Below are 18,230 nucleotides of genomic sequence, written 5' to 3' on the forward strand. Positions count from 1 at the left end.
GGAGTCCATACAGAACAGGGGAGCTCAAACTGAGAAATAAAAAATAAATCTTATGGTAAGTAACCAGAATAATCAAAATATATTGAATATATATATATATATATGGAATATATATATTCAGAGCAACCAGAAACTGCTGGGGCAATTTGGCTATCAAATAACAATGCTATGAAACCCTTGGGGCTGCCTCCACTGCATGAGTACTGGTCAGACTATTCCAAATTTTGGCTACTAGCATGGTCTGTGCAGTGCAGTGATAATTCCATCCACATCCCCTCTTGCCCCACAAAGAAACCTTAACAGAGAATACTGGAAATGTAAATACTTATTTTCTGATGTGGGCATGAAGCAGCTCAGCCTAATTCATTCCTTTCTGCCAAATGCCCCAGAGCCAGCTGCCCATCAGAAGTGAGCTGACTGCAGGGCTGGGCTGTAAAGCCAAAGCCTCTTGGGCAGGAGTGTGCATTCCTGGGACAAAGCCCATCCAGGCTGGAAAGGAGCCAACTGCAAAGCTGACCTGCAGTGGAAAAACTCTCTGGGGAGGGAAGAGCAGCACTGGGCAGTAAAGAACCAAGGGCTGATACTGATAGGTAGGAACTGAGTTTGGATTTAATAGCAGGTTCACTCAAACCAGCCTTGAAAAGCCTGTAGCACAACCCTGCTGATTATTTACTCTATTTAACACAAATCTGCTGCTGAAGCTCAGCCTGTGCATGGAGCCCAGTGCTCACTTTCAGCTCAGGAGGGATGTGGAGTACTGGGTGAGAACAAAACTGCAGCCACAGGGATATCCCTAAATCCTGAAGGCATACAAAACTGGCACATCACTAAAAAGTATAAAAGACAAATGACAGATCAATCTGTAAGACATTTGTTTGGAGACGCCTCCAGTCCCCACACAACAACTGAAGAGAGACCATTGTGTTCTCCTGGAAATATCAGGCACCTGCATTCCCTGAAGGAATCTGTAAATGAACAAGTAGAAATGAACCAGCATTCATGAACAAGTACACCAACAGGTGCCACTTTGAGCATGGGTTGAACTAGACCCTATAGTTCCTCCCAAGCCTATTTATTCTATGATTAGACATTTTATCAACATGTACAACAAGCAAATCTCCAGAATATGTATTCTAGAAAGGTGGATTTACTAAACAGAACAAACAGCTTCAAGGCTTCAGTTCCCTCCTCTACCCACCACACCAGGATCATATCCCTTCCTTGTACAATCCATACTTTTTTCATAATCCTTGGCTTGTGGCATCAGATTTATAGAGCAAAGAGGAGGCACAGCATGCCCAAAGCAAACAAACCAAGGAGCTGCAGAAGTGCAGAGGAGTGAGAGGAGGGATTCAAATTTTTTGTCAAGCTGAAGACCCTCACTGGAGGCTCATTTTTGCCCTGAAGAGGCAGGAAAATCTCAAATGATCTGGTGAGAAACACATGAAGTACACCTGAGAATCAGCCCAACTTCTCCAGCTTTATTAGAACTGCACTTGTGCTTGTTTGAGAGAAAAAGATACAGAGCACAACCTGAAAGCATGAAACTTTGGTACATGAACACAGGGGCAGTTTAAGATTTGGGGTGTTTGCAGCTACAAGAAGCATGTGTTTTTTCAGTCTTTCTCTCCCTTTGGCTTTGGTGGTTTAATACTCATACAAAAGAAGTACAGCAGAAACTGTCATCCTCGTTTCTTGCTCGATTGCTCTGTGGCATTTGCTAAGCTCTCTTTATTTCAACAGAGGATTCCCCAGAGCACAGATGTTCCTTCTTGGCATGTCATTACTGACTCCCTTTTGACTTTTGTGTAGAAAAATGTTGCTAATTCAGCTCATTTTCTTATAAAATCTGTATTTTTCTTAAATTCTTTGCCACCGAAACTGGCAGAGATCTAAAGATCCAGAGACCTCATTTTGAGGTTCTCAAAATGAGAGAGCCTTTTTAATTTGAAGACTGAATAGATGAAGGAAGCACCCTCAAAATGTCAAATAAATTATGTCAGAATGAAAAATAAAACTCACAAATTTTAACTTAAAAAGGCATTTAGGGAACACACTTTTCTAGAACCAACAGAAATTCTGCTGGACAATCTTTAGCTACACTGCCAACCCTATCAATGGGCACCAATAGAAGCTAGTTTATGACAGAAAATAACATATGAATGAGATGTCCTGGCCATTTGCAGGGCATTTTCACATTTTCAATGCTTTACACTGCCAAGGTGTGTAAAAATCACACAAGGTGTGTAGAAACCACATATGGTACAACAGTGAATAAGCCAGAAAACAGGGTTTTAAGGAACACAGTACAAACACAGACTGGTAGGTGAGGATCTGGAATGTAAACATGGCAAAATGGCACTGAAGAGAAGTGAAGAAACCAAAATCAGGGGGTGAAAGCAAATATCTCTGAGCAGATCACAAACCACATAAACAAGAAGGAAAGAGAAAGGACAGATCAATTGAACCAAAAACAGGGTATGAAAGTGCAAGTGAGGAGCTGCGCAGGGTTGAGGGAACTTGGCTGAAAGAAGTCGCCAGCACAAAGCTGAGACAATCCAGCCACAACTTCAGAGCAGGTCTCTCAACATCCAAAGGACAGTGCTCTGGTGCTTGTTACTGCTGTGCCAGCTGCTGGTCACTGCCTGGAGCCTCCAGCAAGCTGCACCTTCCAACCTTCCATCTCTCTTTGGGAAGGTCCTCAATTACTGAGGCTGCATGCCCAGAGAAAGGACCAGAGATCACCGGGTGCTCGTAAGTCACGGGTCTTTGATGAGAAATTCACTTATGGTGCAGAAGTTCGCATTATCAGGGGCATAAGTGACAACTGTGTATTTGTATCATGAAAGAGTTGCTCTTAATTTCTACTTCAAGATTTTCCTTTTTTTCCCCTTTTTTTTCTTTTAACTGGAATCAAATCACTGACCTAAATTTTCTATTCCTCCTAAGCTCTGCTTGGCTCATGCATGAAGGAAAGGGGCCAAAGACGGCCTTGTGCCACCGCTGGTCTGCTGGGGACTCGCTCAGCTTCCCACGTAACCTGGCCTCGGGTTGCCCTCCTTTGTATTTGGCTCCATCCTTCAGCTTTGGCTGCAGCAGCCCCCGAGAGGCCGTTCCACGGCCAGGAATAACTCAGCAGCTCTCCGGCCACCCTTCCAACCCCTGGGAGAGACCGATTAACCCCCTTTCCCCGGGGATGCACAGACGGGTCGGGCAAAGGTGATGCACCGGCTTCCCTGAGTGAAGAAAAAGCCTCGGGGCAGGAGAAGCCGGACACCAGATCAGGCTCAGCCTCGGCGTGTCCGGAGACCGAGGCCAGCCAGAACCACCCCCGGCGGCGGCCGAGAAGCGCTCGCCGAGCGCAGGTGGGGCAGCGGCGGGTGAGGGGCGCTGGGCGGGCACTGAACGCGCTGTGCCGGACCCGGACCGGCTCCGCCGGGGCTCCGAGCTGGCATCACCACCCATCGCCCCCGGCCGGCATCACCCATTGCCCATCGCCCCCGGCCGGCATCACCCATCGCTCCCGGCCGGCATCACCCATTGCCGGCATCGCCCACCGCTCCCGACCGGCATCACCCATCGCTCCCGGCCGGCATCACCCATTGCCGGTATCGCCCACCGCTCCCGACCGGCATCACCCATTGCCCATCGCTCCGGGCCGGCATCACCCATCGCCCCCGGCCGGCATCACCCATCGCCCCCGGCCGGCATCGCCCATTGCCGGCATCGCCCACCGCTCCCGGCCGGCATCGCCCATCACCCATCGCCCCCGGCCGGCATCACCCATCGCCCCCGGCCGGCATCGCCCCCGCCCCAGCAGCAGCGCCTCGCCCGCCCCGTCGGCAGCCGCGGGCGGCGGGAGCGCCCCTTGCCCGCCTCTCCGCTGCCTCCCGCCCGCCTCCCCCGCGCTCCCTCCGCCCCCTCGGCCGGCAGCTCCCGCCCGCCGCTCCCCTGTGCGCAGAGCGGCCGCGCCGGCGGGGGATGGAGAGCCAGCGCTGCTTCGCCAACCGCTTCGATGACTACCCGGGCAGCCCCGCGGCGGCGCCGGACAGGGAGGCGGCGGTGCCGCTGGTGACGGCCACCATCGAGCGCATCCTGCGGGAGCTGCCGCCCCTGGGCGGCCCCCGCGGCTGCCCGGGCGGGCTGTACGGCGGCGTGGCCGGCGTGGCCTACATGCTGTACCACGTCGCGCAGTGCCCGCTGTTCGCGCCGTCGCGGGACTCGTACCTGCGGGCCGCCCGCCGCGTCGTGGACGCCTGCCTGCGCTACCAGGAGGGCTGCGGCGAGGCCGACGCCGACACCCGAGCCGCCTTCCTGCTGGGCGGCGCCGGCGTGTACGCGGTGGCCGCGCTGGTCTACCGAGCCCTGGGGCTGCCCGAGTACGCGCGGCCGCTGGGCAAGTTCCGGGAGCTGAGCGAGGTGTGCGCCCCGCTCTCCTTCCTCGAGTGCGGCTCGGACGAGCTGTTCGTGGGCCGCGCCGGGTACCTGTGCGCCGCGCTGGTGCTGAAGCAGCGCCTGGGCATGGAGGTAAGGGCGGGCCGGGGCGGATCTCGGCGCCGGGACGGTGCCCTCGGTGCTGGAGGCTGTATGCGGCTTACACTTTCGGGGTGCAGATTCGGAGCCCCCGGGGAATGAGTCGCTGCGAGCTGTTCCCGTCAGCGCTCCTCCCCGAAATGAAAAGATGCGGCTTCGGCCGGAGGGAGCGGGCTGGGGTCCCGGCTGTGGAGCCGAGCGCTGCATCCCGGCGCACGCCGAGAGCATCGGCTTTTGGGTGCCGGATGGTGAATTAGTTGGCAGAAGGCACCCCGGGCTTTTCAAGAGTATTTCCGTAAAATGAAGTGAGTAAAAAAAGGAACAGCGTTGAGTAAAACTGAGAGAGGAACCCTGTAATATTAAGCGGTGCTATGATGTAATGTGTAAGCAAGGAACCCGATTTTCAAAGGTATTTGGTCTTGCTAACCCCAGCATACACTTTCGGAAATCTGGCCGTGTATTTTGGTGCTGTTCATGAATGAGAGCTGGAAGTTTTTGCTGGGAGAGTGAGATGTGATAGATGTGATTATGGTTCAACACAGCATTGGTTTCAGTAGTCGGGACTTTACCCCAGGACGTTGTCATTGTCAGTACAATGCAACTGACAGTTCAGAGCTTCCACTGATTATGGCATAATAATTATTGTAACTGATTGTGTTTGCTGTGGTGATTGTTACTAAGTGGTCAGTGTGGTATCTGAGCAGGCAGTTGGTAGATATTTTTTTCCCCCTGTCCTCTTGTCAGGTCCAATCTGTGTTTCCTCTGTTAATCACTGATTTGCAAGTTCATGTGCTTCTGGCTTTCTTCCCTCCCAGGAGAGGAAGCAAGATTTATTTATAAGTAAATAAATGATGTGAAACTAGTGGCTCTGCCCTATCCAATACCAGTCACTGCAATTGGAGTCTGAGGAGATTCACTTAACGGAGGTCTCAGGAGGCTCCAGGGTATCCAGAGAAGCCAGGAAGAATGTTAAATGCTGTGATTGCCTTGAACTAGAATTCCTAACCACACTAAGCATTTCAAGTAGCATACCAAGCCTGCTGTTTCTTTGTACAGGATTGTCTGACAATCATAACCATAAACGTGGTTATGTTATTTGTAACCATAACATAACCAGATTTTTCATTTGGTGGTCTTTCCTATGACAGAAAAGTTTTGTAGACACGTCACAATCCATTGTGCAGCAGCGCCTGCCTGAAGGGATGGTTTCTCCTGGAGAAAGAAGCCCTCCCTCTTGGTTCAGTTTGCACTGGGGGAGTGTGTCCAGCACCTGTGTCAGTGCTTACGATGGTGGTGTGACATTCCAGCAGAAGGAGGTGGCACCCTGCACTCTGCTGCTTTATTTAAAGTTATTTCCATTTGCCTTACATCCCTGGGAGCAATTGCTGAACAGTTGGGAGAGTGGGTGCAGTCACCTCTCACAGGCAGCGTGAGCAGTGGGAGAGTTCTGCTCTGTTTGCTTGCTTGGTGACAAATTGTGCTAAAGGCAGCTGTAGAGAGTTACACATCCCCACAGAAAAGCACAGGTGTGCACTTACTGTGGAATCTATTTAGCAGGTGGGTTAATTGCTGTTTTGCCAATAAAATATATCCTGTGACCCCTTGCTGATGGTTTCATTGAGGAGCCAATGTCCTTCTATAGTATTATTTCTTCTGTCAAATACATTGTAATTTTATATGCATAGTGCAATAAACAAAGCACACCCCTAATAATTCTTAAAATTAAAAAAAATATTTGATTTTATTAAAGATTAAAAAAAACTTACAACTGAAATGTTTTGCTTCTTTGTGAGGAGAATTATGATTTCTAGTCTATATGTACTCAAGCTTCAGCAAAATTTGTGTCCTTCGATAAATATTCCCAGCCTAGTACAGAATTATTTTAATTAGTACATTGCCAGACCAAACCTTGCATCTTTTTACAAGTGAAGAAAGGGATGCCCAGAGAGAGTGCATGTCATTTATTACCCAAGGTCAAACTGTAAGCCAGGTACATCCCAGAATAGAAGCAATATCTTGTGATTCGAACTGCTGGAAAATGCTACCTCCTGTAATTTGATTGTGCACAGCCTCACATGGCTCATTGCAGCATGTTTTCTTGTTACCCACATTCCTTTTCCCCCCCCCCCCCCTTTTTTTTTTGAGGACACTGTGCAAATATTTCCAGCACAAAGTGAAATACATTCCTTATGTTGAAACACGGCTGCTGCTGCCTGCATGGTTTTTTCCTCTGAAGGAGTCAAATGGTGACCTACATATGAGAAATCACTTGTCCTTGAAAAAAGCCTTTTGAGGGAATTTCAGAATTTATGTCTTGTATTTGTTTTTTGTTTAATCCAAGCAGGGATGGAAGGTGACAGCTTTATTTCAGCAGACATACGTTTAGCTCAGCTGCTGTGCCCCAATACTTCAATTTCTTGCTAAAGAGTCCTGGTGTCTTTAAGGTCCACATGTTCTTCATGAAGTTAATGGACTGTCCTGAAGGATCCAGTCTGTTGGATAACACTGACCTCAGCTGAAGAAGGCATTTGCATTCAGCTGGTTTTCAGATTTTTAGGCTAATACAGCATTTTTCCCTGATTAATTAATTGGGATTTTTGCATGAGTAAGGATTACTTCAACAGTCAAGGCTTAACAGGATTTGACTTTCATGATGCACTGTGCTTTAGGAAAGATGTTTATTTTCATCCCTTCTTTAATTTCCATTATATTGCAGTCAGTGCTTCCCAGACAGAGATAGGTAAAATATTGTTTTGGCAGAAATGATGTGTCATTTGTGTAAGGTGTGTGTACTGTAGCTGTCTTTAACTGCTGTGTTTTCACCATTCAGGGGGGAAAAATTGTTTTATTCTCTCTTAAGTACATCTTTTTCTAATGCTTGTAGTGTTGGTTCATTGCGTGTCCTTGGGGAAATCTGTCAGTCCTGCTTTTAATTACCTTCACTCACTCTCTGGGCAAACAGCAGTAAGGCACCATTAAAATGGTGGTCCCATCCCTCTGTTTGGATGATCTCTTATCCTCTGCCCAATTTCTCTCCGTGCTGCTTCAGTCCCATTTCGTGGTTGATGGAGCGTGGTGTGCCTGGGTCGATGCACTCCCTTCTGGCAATGGAACTGTCAGATGAGGGGGAAGGTACAGAAGTTCAAGTGGCTCCTTGTATTACCATCTGCTAAAGATGTTGCTGCCTTTTAGCACAGCTTGGGTTATCTTTTAATAACTGACTCTGTGCATGGGCTCCACTGACTACACTGGCAGCAGCAGCAGGACAGACAGCAGTGGTGCCCTGTAGGAGACGGGGTGTCACGATCCGTCCTTACGAACGGGTTTCGTGATGGTTCGTGGATTTGATCTCAGGGTGCAAAAAAACCAACACAGCACAGGGGGGTTGCAGTAATAATCAAAACAAATGCACCTTTATTGAGTGATCACAGCAAAATGCAATAGAGAGATTAAGGAAGAGAAAAAGAGAGAGAAAGAGGGGGATATAGCCACCAAGCATAGAGACGAAGTCCTTTGGTCCAGTCCAGTTGAGCCTGTTACGTTGGGGAGATCTCAAAATCTCTAGCTAACTCAGAGGTTTTTATTATGATAATTCTATTGAAAATTGCGAGGAGGAGGGGGAACAGATAGTCCATGTTCTCAGCAGTAAAAGAGAGCTGTTGTTTTCACGGTCCAGTGGTCTCAACCTGCAGGCAAGCATCTCGGTTTGGTCAGCTTGCCTCCCCCACACACCTCCCCGGGCTGGGGGTTTCAGTCCCAGTCCTTGGAAGGAGAAGAGGGGCCTCTTCACATGGAGGTCTCCTGTCTGAATCCTTGATGGAGAGGTTCCTTACATCTCAGTCTGTCTGTCATGGTGGTTGTAAAACAGGTGAGGGTCTTCTGTGGGAGACCACCCGAAACTCAGGAGAAGTCCAGCCAGGCCGAGAGGTGGGAGAGTTTCCAAGGCTGTTGTTGCAAAAAGGGCACAGTGCCCTCGTCTTCTTCTCATTGGGCTCAGTGTATCATACAGCAAACAACACCTGTGCAAACAGTAACTTAGCAGTGCTCTCAGATCTCGGGGCCTTGCTGGCATGTGACTTTGTCCTGCAGGGCTAGACAGGGGGGTCTTCTCTTCAGTGGTCCCCAAATGACGATCGTGAGGCAGATGAGGGAAAATTCGAACAGACTCTAACACAGGGCAGTGTTTGCCACAGCCTGGGGTTGTGATTGCATTGGAGACCCTGCTTTCACAAGACTTTGGGGACCCCATGAGAGACCCTTGCTGCAGTTGCAGGGGTGACAAGGTGAACCAGCACACCGGCAGCAACGTGGCCAAACCTGTTTGCTGAGGGACTGGAGAATCTTGAGAGCCTGTGGAGGCTCTCCAGTGCCACAGTGGTTCCTGTCTGTGTGGCAGAGGGACATCTCAATTTTCATTTTCCAGCCAGTGCTAAGTTACAACTTTGTGTGTGTTTCCAGGGATGTCATCCTGTCAGAGTGTGCATAATTCTGATATTCTGCCAGGGCCTGCCCAGAAAGGACCTTGGTCTTTCCAGCAGGACCTTGTTGAGTGTGGAGCCCTACTGAGAACCATTCTTATCCTGGCTGCTGTCTGTCACCAGAGCCTCTTTTGTCTTGGACCTCATGGGATTGCAAACCAAGCTGAATGAGTCACCCGGCACGTGGAAAGCAGGAACAGCTCTGCTGTGGGATGTCTGGGACCTGGCTGCCAGAGCACGGGAGTGCCAGGTGTTAATTTAACAGGGAGTGGAATGGATGGATGTGCAGTGTGTGGAACCTGACAGGTCCAACCAGTATGTGTTTTTTAATATTTTGGGAGTGAAGATACAAATAAGTGAAAACTAATTTGTTTCAGCTCCTCAGATAATTTTAGATGATGTTATTGGTTCCTTAGAGCCTTCCCTCCAGATAGTCAGTGAGTGTTTAAAGACTCTTATAGGCTACTTTGCTCTGCTTTTTTCTTTTTCTTCAGTCTCGTAGGAAAAAATGGAAAGTGTGAGAGGAAGAATCTTCCTGAGTCCTGCCTAGAATATGTTCATTTGCAACGTGGAATGTATTAATGCTGAACATAGTGTTTCTGAAAGACATTCAAATTAAACATCTTTGAAGGGAGCTCTGCAAAATGCCCACAAAACTGATGCTCCTCCAAGTGCTGTAGTGCAGAATCCCTGTGTCAGGCTTTAATTCTCACCTGTGCCTGAAAAGGGAGGGTTGGCCTTTGAGGTGAGATTTCATTCCTCCACTGTGGCCATTAAAGTCCTTTCTCTCTGTGGAAGAATTTGCCAGTTTATGTGAAACCTTGTGGTGTTTTAAATATCAGATATGGTGCTAGCTGGGACTGTGCTGATTTCATTATTTCGTTTCACACAGGCCACCCCACAGCCAGGATCTCTTTTTTTGCCAGAGGATTACAATGAGTTAACAGTAAAGATAAAATCTTTCCATCCTAGCCTGCTTCTTTTAAATGTACAGTCTCCTAGCCGTGGTTTTCAAAATTACACACAGGGGATAAATTTTGCATTAGTTTGCTTAAATGGACGAATTTAAGCCAGAATTTGAAAACTGGCTTTTTCTAAAGTAAACAGTAAAACAAAGGAAATTATTTGAATCTGGATTTTATTTTTTTTAAGGAATCTAAAATAATTTGAGTATACATTTCAGAATTTTCCCGTTTCTCTTCAGCAAGGCAGTGCAAATCCTTTTTATTTTAACAGCCTTCAGACTGGGAGATGGGGACATCTTGATAATGGCTGGATTCAGTTCAATGCAGTGGACCCTGAATATTCAGCTGTAGAGTCAAAGTAGAAAACTGGAGGTTCAAAATGTTGAATTTCAAGTGCACTGTTTACCAGCCTGCAAAAAAGCACTGTAATACAGACTGGATCCTGCTGGAATTGGAGGTTTGATTGACACAAGTTTAGGACATAAGTTATGTATTCTGCTGCAGAAATATGGATTTCAACTGCTTAGAGCTGAAGAGGGGCATTAAAAAGACATTTCTGTACAAAAGCAGTACTGTACCTCTGTACCTCTTTGTGCTGTTGGAAGAACATTTGCCTATGCAGCAGCATCTTTCTGCTGAAAAAGCAGCCAAAGAAGTAATACTGATGTTACAATAAGAGATTTTAACCAAAAAAAAAAGAGGAAATCTATTTGTGCGATGCATCTCTTGTATCCAGAATTGATCTCTACTTCTCCATCCTTCTCCTGACTCCTTTGAATTTCATATGCCAGCATTTAACTCTTAAACTTTGTCAGTTCAGTCACCTTCCTTATTATCCATGGAGAGCTTTGAGGTCACCCTGTGGGGTTTGTGGTGCTCTCTGAGGGCAGAGGTGTTGCAGGCAGTGTCCCTGCCCCATGCAGTGCTTGGAGCAGAGCACAGGGGCTGCAGGGAGGGCAGGCTGGTGCTGGGCAGTGCCTGGACCTGTGGGGTGTGTCTGGTGTCTGAACATCTGGGAACATCTGGAGCCATCAGTGCCTGAAGCAGGGAATTTCTCTGGCACAGGGTGCACCTGCTGCTTTCCACAGCATTACTTCCTTTGGGGTCACTTTGGTGGCACAGGGTCCTCAAATCTGGGTTTACGGATTTTTGTGTGCTGTGTTTTATGTGTGCACCAAAGAACTTTAATACCATGCTGCGTTTCTGCAGGTAGCAATATCTGGCATTGATGTTTTTCCCCCCTGGTTCTTAGGCAGGACCAAAAGCCACAGAGAACTGTGTTAGCTCCCAGGTAGCACTGGATGACACAGCAGAAAGGAGGAATGTGCATATCAAACATGCTTATGTGCTGAAGTGTTGGAGGCAGACAGGCAGGCATGGGGAAAAAGACATTTGACAGAGGCTGAGCAGAGAGGCAAAGAAAGAGACATTTTAAAAATTATTTTAAAAGCAGAAGAATTAGTTGCTGGCCAAAGTAGAAAAATTGAAAGGTGTGGGGGGGAGCAGAACTCAAGGATGAAGGGAAAAAGGAAAGAAATTATGTAGTCCCCAGAGCAGGGGAGATTTAAAACTAAAATCACGTTCTTTGACAGACTGGTGGAGATCTGATGGCCAATGTACTCAATTTAGAAGAAGCTAAAAGTAAACACAGGGAGAAGAGGACAGGCAGAGGAGTAAACTACATTTTTGTTGAGGAAAATTACTCTTTTTGTCTGCTTGTTTTTTGTTTGTCACCCATTCTGTCCCCATACTCTCTTTGCATACACTCATGCATTTACAGAAATAGCTGTCATCACATTCAGTGCTTGCAAATCAGAGTGCAGCCTTATGTCTTTTATTCCATATTTTCTTTGAGGAATAACTGAGACAACTACTGATGTCTGGAAGCAAATAAAGGCTTTTTCATGAGCACTGCTGTACTTCTGACACTGACATTTTCATGTTACATGCATGTAATACTATAAATCAGTGTGTAACCTGAACAGGGATGCTGTTAGTAACCTTTCTGTGGTACCAGGCTGAAGAAGGAGGATATGAAGGATTGAGCTGCTCCAGGGAGAAAGCAAAGAGCACCAGGCTAACAACAATTACTCTGTAAAAGTGTAGCATCCTCAGCACTTCACAGCACTGAAATGGAGGGACGAAAGTAAGCTGTAAGTTCCTCTGTAGCCATTTAATACACATTGTTAGAACATTGGCTTTTTATATAAAGGTGTATCAGAACTATGCACCACAGCTGTCAGGGTGCAGATGTAAAAAAGATCGTCTTCTTTCGTCTCACCTCCATTAAATCAGCAGAACCTGCTTTTCTGTGTTAATTCAGCTGGACAATGTTAAAATCAGCCTAGAGCCCCCTTGGCAGGCTGGGCAAGGATTGCAGAGCAGGTTCCCAGCCTTGCCTCTGAGCAGCAGTGAAGCTCTGCTGAGAGGATCAATTGAAATGGGCAAGTCCCATGGTCCTGCTGTCACCCAACTTCTCTATTCTACCCCTTTTTTAAAAAGAAATTGAATTCAAGATATGCAATCAGGTCACTGTGTTTGATGAGATGATCTGTCAAAACATGTCTTTGTGTCTGTCGTGGCAGGGAGTTCTCTGACCATTGACAAGCCTGAGATTACACTGAGTGATGTTGTGTAACCTTCTGTCCACTCCATTACAGCAGAGTTCAGGGACAATATCCTGTCAAAACCAGTTATTTCTTATCTATGTTGTAGGCTTATTTTGAATTGACAGTTACTGAGCTGGAGTACCAAGGCAAAATAATTAAAATAGCTGCTTCATTTTAGGCAAACAGGATCAAAAAGTATTTTAATAGCAGTCCAAGCTGTGGCTGAGTCATTTGGTGTTTCTCAGCTCAGTATATTTTGATGTCTGAGAGAGGAACCATAAATCTATTTTTGCAGTAGATCAGCATTCCTGAATTCTTCATTTTAATGGCTTGGTATCTCTTGTTGAAGAGCAGTGGATCATGAGTGAGATGGAAGGGATGTCTGATAGCATTGAATTATCTGGGAGGAAAAAGAACGTGGCAGATAAATACACCTTCTGTCTGTCCAAGGCATTTAGTTATTTTGTGTGGCTAATCTTCTTCAAAGGATGCTTCCAGTCCCTCATTGGTACAATGTTAACATGGTTGAGGATTATAAATTTGGGATATGCTGATCATATTTAGGCTGCTCTTAAATGAAGGTTGCTCTTAAAATTGTGTGGGCCTGGGTCTAGAAGCAGCACAGGACAAAGCAGCTCTGTGCTGGGGGGTCAGTGCAGAATTGGAAGATGGTAATTATTGCTTATTCCATATTGGTGGCATTCTGCAGTTTGTCTGCTTGGTCCTGACAGCCAAATAATATCATACCACAATCAGAGAGCCTACAGGGACCTTGAGAGGTAATGTAGCCCACAGGAAGGTGCCCCTGTGCCTGTCATTCCTTACAGCCCCTCCCTCACTTGCTCTTCATACCCTCAGTCAGTGGTGAGGATCTGCAGTCTGCCCTGGGTGTCTGACACACTGCTTTGTTAGAAAGTCCATCCTAATCATAATCTGAATATTTCTGTAATTTAAGCCTGATTTCCTTGTCCTTTCCAATGAGAAATAGCAAGAAACTGTTCCTCTCTGCAGAAGCTCTTTATACTATAATTTCAAGACTGTTACAGTTTTTACCCTTATTTTTTTTCTTCTCTAAACAATCCTAATCCTTCCAATCTTCCCATGTGTGTCATGTTTCCTTTGTCTCTGGTCATTCCCATTGCACTCTGCCAGTCTCCCTCCAGCCTTTTCTGAAGAGGGCCAGAAGTTGGACACATGGTTCTGGCAAAGAACCTTTCTCTGTCTCTTCCAGGTCTTTTTCCCATACACAGCAGAGTAAGGTGTTTGCATCCCACACCAGCTCATGGCCTGCCATTGTCCAGCAGCCTTTTAATGGGCTGCAGCTCATGGACAGGTATTCTTCTGGAAAGGTCTCTGATGTTGGGGAGGATGAAAGTTTGACAAGAAAGTTTGACACAGATATGTGTGCTTGGCAGAAAGAATTTTTGAATGTAGAATCTGAAGAAGGAATAGAAGTGAAAGCAAGTTTTGATATAGAAGAAAAGAATTGCTGAGCCAGTCTGACTGGATAACCAAGGAGGCAAATGGTGTGTTAGTTAGAAGGGGTTTTGATGACTTAGAGCAAAGGATAAACCCATCTCAAACAAGAAGATGTTTTTACCAAGCAGAAAGATAGCACAGGCAAACAAGCTTGCCAATGTTGCAAGTAGAAAAAAGGTCTCAGATTTTTTTTCCACTGCAAGAAAACTGAAAAACAACTTCTGGTTTAAACTGTAATGTACTAACTTTTAGTAATTATAGAGTAGTAACATGAATATGATGATTATAGTAGTCATGATAGGCTGTAGAGAAAAGTTAAGGTATGGATTGGTTCTGCTGTATTAAGATGCTCAGCAAAGAAAGGTCTATAATGCACTGTAACCAAAACCAAAGGGTCTCCAGGCCTGCCTGCAGCTGGAGCTGACAGCTATAGGCACAGGCTCTGTCACCCACCACCCTGGACTGCTGTAACCTCTTGGATGGAATAAATTGCATTTTGGAGAGCCCCTGGAGTCCCACATCTCTCATTCAGGCTCTTACTATCTGAACAAGTGAAGTAGGAAGGGGTCATGTGGTGGCAGGGAATCATTGAACACTGTGCTGAGATATGGAAGATGAGAAGCTGCTTCACCTGAAGGAGCTTTGTGTCATTAATGCCAACAAGAGAATCTCTTTTCCTTTGTTCCCTGAATTAAACTGGGAATATGTCATTCTGTGTTGTAACTTGAGGTGTGCCAGTACATATCCAGGGGAATCTGTGAAGTGATGAGAGTTCTTTTGTGGAAGTACACTTGGATCAACCTCTTTGAGACGGCTGTATTAAGTCAAATTATTTTGTCCGCATAAGAAATCAAGGAGTAAGTGAAATCTGAAGTGTCTGGAGGTTAAATTTAGTCTGTTCTTGTGATTTATTTTAGTTGCTAATGTAAAGATAAAGCTCAGTGTTGTCTCTTCGTTTTGCCATCTGTGAAATGGCTAATGCTATACTTGCTTTAATTTTTCTGGGAATAAGCCAGTGATTAAGTAGTCAAAATTCCAGTTAAAATAGCAATGGACTGCAAGATACACACTCCACATGGAGCTGTTTAAATTTGATCAGAGCTAAGTTGATCAAATATGAACTTGTGGAAAATTCTTAGCAGTGGAACAGAAAATGAAACTTGTTCAGGCTCCTTAAATAAATATTGATTTGTTTGTCTTTGGTCTTGCAGAACTGAATCAATCATGAGCTTTCTTATGCCAGGCTCCCATTTTCATCCATACATGTATTTTTTATTATGCCATCAAAAATGTCTGTAAATAATGCTCATTTAACTCCTACACACCCAGGACACAAAACATGGACAGAGTTGTAGTGTGAATGCACTTGTCCTATTTTGATTTTATTCTCTAAGCACTGTGGGACTGCTACCTTATTTTGGTAGAAAAATATTAAAAAAAACAAACCACCAACACACAGGTAAGCCAAGTCAAACTTGGACTTGAATCTAAGGGTCTCTAAATGAATAAAATCTACACCATCTATCTGAAGAGTGGATGAGCATACTCAGATTAGGATTTGGCTCAGTTGTAGGGTCAGAGCATGGCCACAGCTGGAGGCACCTCTGGAGATGCTCTGGTCCAGCCCCCTGCTCAGAGCAGGGCTCACAAGAGCAGATTGCCCTGGGCTGTGCCCACTTGGTTTTGAATATCTCTGCTCTTTGCCTTTTCTAGGCAACCTGTTCCTGTGCTTGGCCACCCTTACAGTAAAAAGGCTTCTTTTTATATTTAAGTAGAATTTTCTGTCAGTGGGCATCGCTAGGAAGGTCCTGGCTCTGTCTCCCTTGCTCTCCTCTCCAGGCTGAGCTATCCTGGAGTTAGTACACAGAAAACACATTCCTGCCCCATTTCCCTCTTTTCCCCAAAAGCAGCCTCACAATGCCATTCCACCTCCTCTGACTTTCTCTAGTCCCTTGAAGGGGTGAAGGATTGTAATTTTTTTCCCTTGGAGTTGCCAGCAGGGAAGTTCAGAAGGGTCAAAAGGACCCACTCAGCACCATGGTCCTCCTGTCACTCTTTGCTGTACCAAGGAAGGGCGGAATCTTCTCTTAGTAGCAAAATATTAAGGTTTGACAAAATCATTCCTGGTTCTGGCAGGTAGTTGGGAAGGTTGTGGATCTGAAAAGTTTTGGTACAAAGATTTCTTTTTTCTCTGTTTTAGTGGATGCTGCAAGGCTTCTCAAGAGCCTCACACCCTGCAGCTCTGAGTGTCAGTGAAAATGCCTGCATCATTGTAGGAGGTAGACCATGTCCCACAAGTGAAAGAAGACAAAAAATACCCTAAAAGTGCCTGTGGCCCTGCACTGCAGGAACATTATCTCCTGACTGAGTTATCAAACACCTCAGGTGCTGTTTGGCAGTGGAGGAGGAGAATTCCCTGTCCCAGGTGATGTGTGAGCAGCCACGGATGCAGCAGGGGAAAAAGACAAAACCTTTTTCTGCAATTACAGGCCAGGGGATGATAAAGCAAATAAAACATTCTTTCCAGTGTCTGCAGATGGCCAGGACACTCCTCAAGCACGGGGGGCTATGAGGGAGGTTCTTTTCCTGTTGTTATCATTGTGGAATCTTCCAGATTCTGCATGACAGACATCAGAGGACTTCAGTGTCCTTCCAGGCCCTTGAAGTGAAGGTGTTTTATTCCAAGGGCATCAGAATATCAAGCACACAAAATAGGCTATGAATGGCATCTGGTAAAGAGCTTTAAATACATGTATTTTGACTTAACAGGCTTGCCTTGGAAAATACACTTTGTGATCTGTAGGTCCAGAAATAGCTGTGTGGGGCCCTCCTGTCTCACTTTGCTCAGTTCCTCCTGTGGGGCTGCACAGAACAATCAAGTAAAATGACAAATCCAGCAAAAGAGAAGATGGCATTGAGTGCTCCCAGGGCACCCTGTGTCATCTGTAACATGAGGAATTGTATTTCCTGTTAGTTAATTACATGCAAGCTAATGGCCAAGAGCTGTGAATATTTCTTCATTACTGTTGGCAGTGGTGTGATTTTCTCATGGCTCTTATTCTTCCTCCTTGCTGTGTGAGGTTTGAACTCTAAGAGTAATCTAAACTGTGCCTTCTGACACAGCAGGCTCTTTTTCCCAAAATCTGCTTGGTTTACTGAGAACTGAGAGAAAGTAGCATAAAGGGAACATAGATAAAATATTCCTATTCTATTATAGTACCAAATGACAATCTTGCAACCACAAGGAAAGTAGAGATAGTAATCCCATTACTTACCAGGCAGGCTACGTTTTAGAGAGCACAGAATTCCACACTTCCTCAAATAAATCCCATGACTCTTACTCTGCCCTTGAAATGTGGCAGTGCCGAATTATAAGTGACTGTCTGTATTTGAAATATGGCTTGGATTGTGTTTGGAGTTGTGGGCATATTTTCAGGCAGCACTAATGGCACTGCATGCCCCTGGAAACTCTTTTGTTACTGTCCTTGGCTTCAGAGCCTTCTTGTCCATGTGCCCTGGAGTATCTGGGAGCCACACACAGGACATCAGGATTTTTACTACATCAGGCTGCCACCACAGTCTAAGGATAGAGTAAAATTCAGATGACTCAGAGGACTTGATCACCTTCATCTGGTTTCCCTGCATTATGTTGTCAGCATTCTTCCTGTAGCTTAAGTTGATATTTCTATTCAGTGGCTCATTGGCATGGCACAAATCGCAGATCATCACACAAAGTAAAAGTGGCATGATGCCAGCGTGGAGTTCTCTAGAATTCCCCCTGCTTGAAGGCAGGGCTGGTGCTACTTTCAAGTGACTAATTTATGCCTTAGTTAGCCTCTGAGTGATGCTGTTTTGTCATTTACCCCATTTAACTAATTTCACAGGTTCACATTGTTCTTCAGCAGCAAATATTTAGACATACTTCCATACATCTGCATAGCAGAACTGTGCATATAAAGCAGCATGACATGGAATAAAAAAGTCTTTTGAGACAAGCAGGATCACTTCTTGTAAACAACAGAATCATAAAATTAGTGGCTGATGAAAGTAGCCAATACCTTGTTTACATTTGAATAGCTCTTTTGATGCTGTGTCAAAGATGATCTTTGAAAACTTAATTGATGCTGGCTTGGATGGGACATTGTGGATTTAGATTTGGCTGGAAG

At 45.9% G+C, this 18,230-nt stretch overlaps 1 protein-coding gene across 1 annotated transcript in view; it reads left to right on the plus strand.

The window, feature by feature from the left end:
* Positions 1–3,981: 3,981 nt before the first annotated feature.
* Positions 3,982–18,230, plus strand: part of LANCL3 (LanC like family member 3) — a 33,339-nt gene continuing 19,090 nt past the window's right edge. Inside the window, exon 1 of the mRNA XM_059466165.1 lies at positions 3,982–4,527. Coding sequence (XP_059322148.1) covers positions 3,982–4,527 — 546 coding nt within the window. The remainder of the gene's footprint in view (positions 4,528–18,230) is intronic.

Source organism: Ammospiza nelsoni, chromosome 2, assembly GCF_027579445.1.
Source record: "Ammospiza nelsoni isolate bAmmNel1 chromosome 2, bAmmNel1.pri, whole genome shotgun sequence".
Classification (NCBI taxonomy): Eukaryota; Metazoa; Chordata; class Aves; order Passeriformes; family Passerellidae; genus Ammospiza; species Ammospiza nelsoni.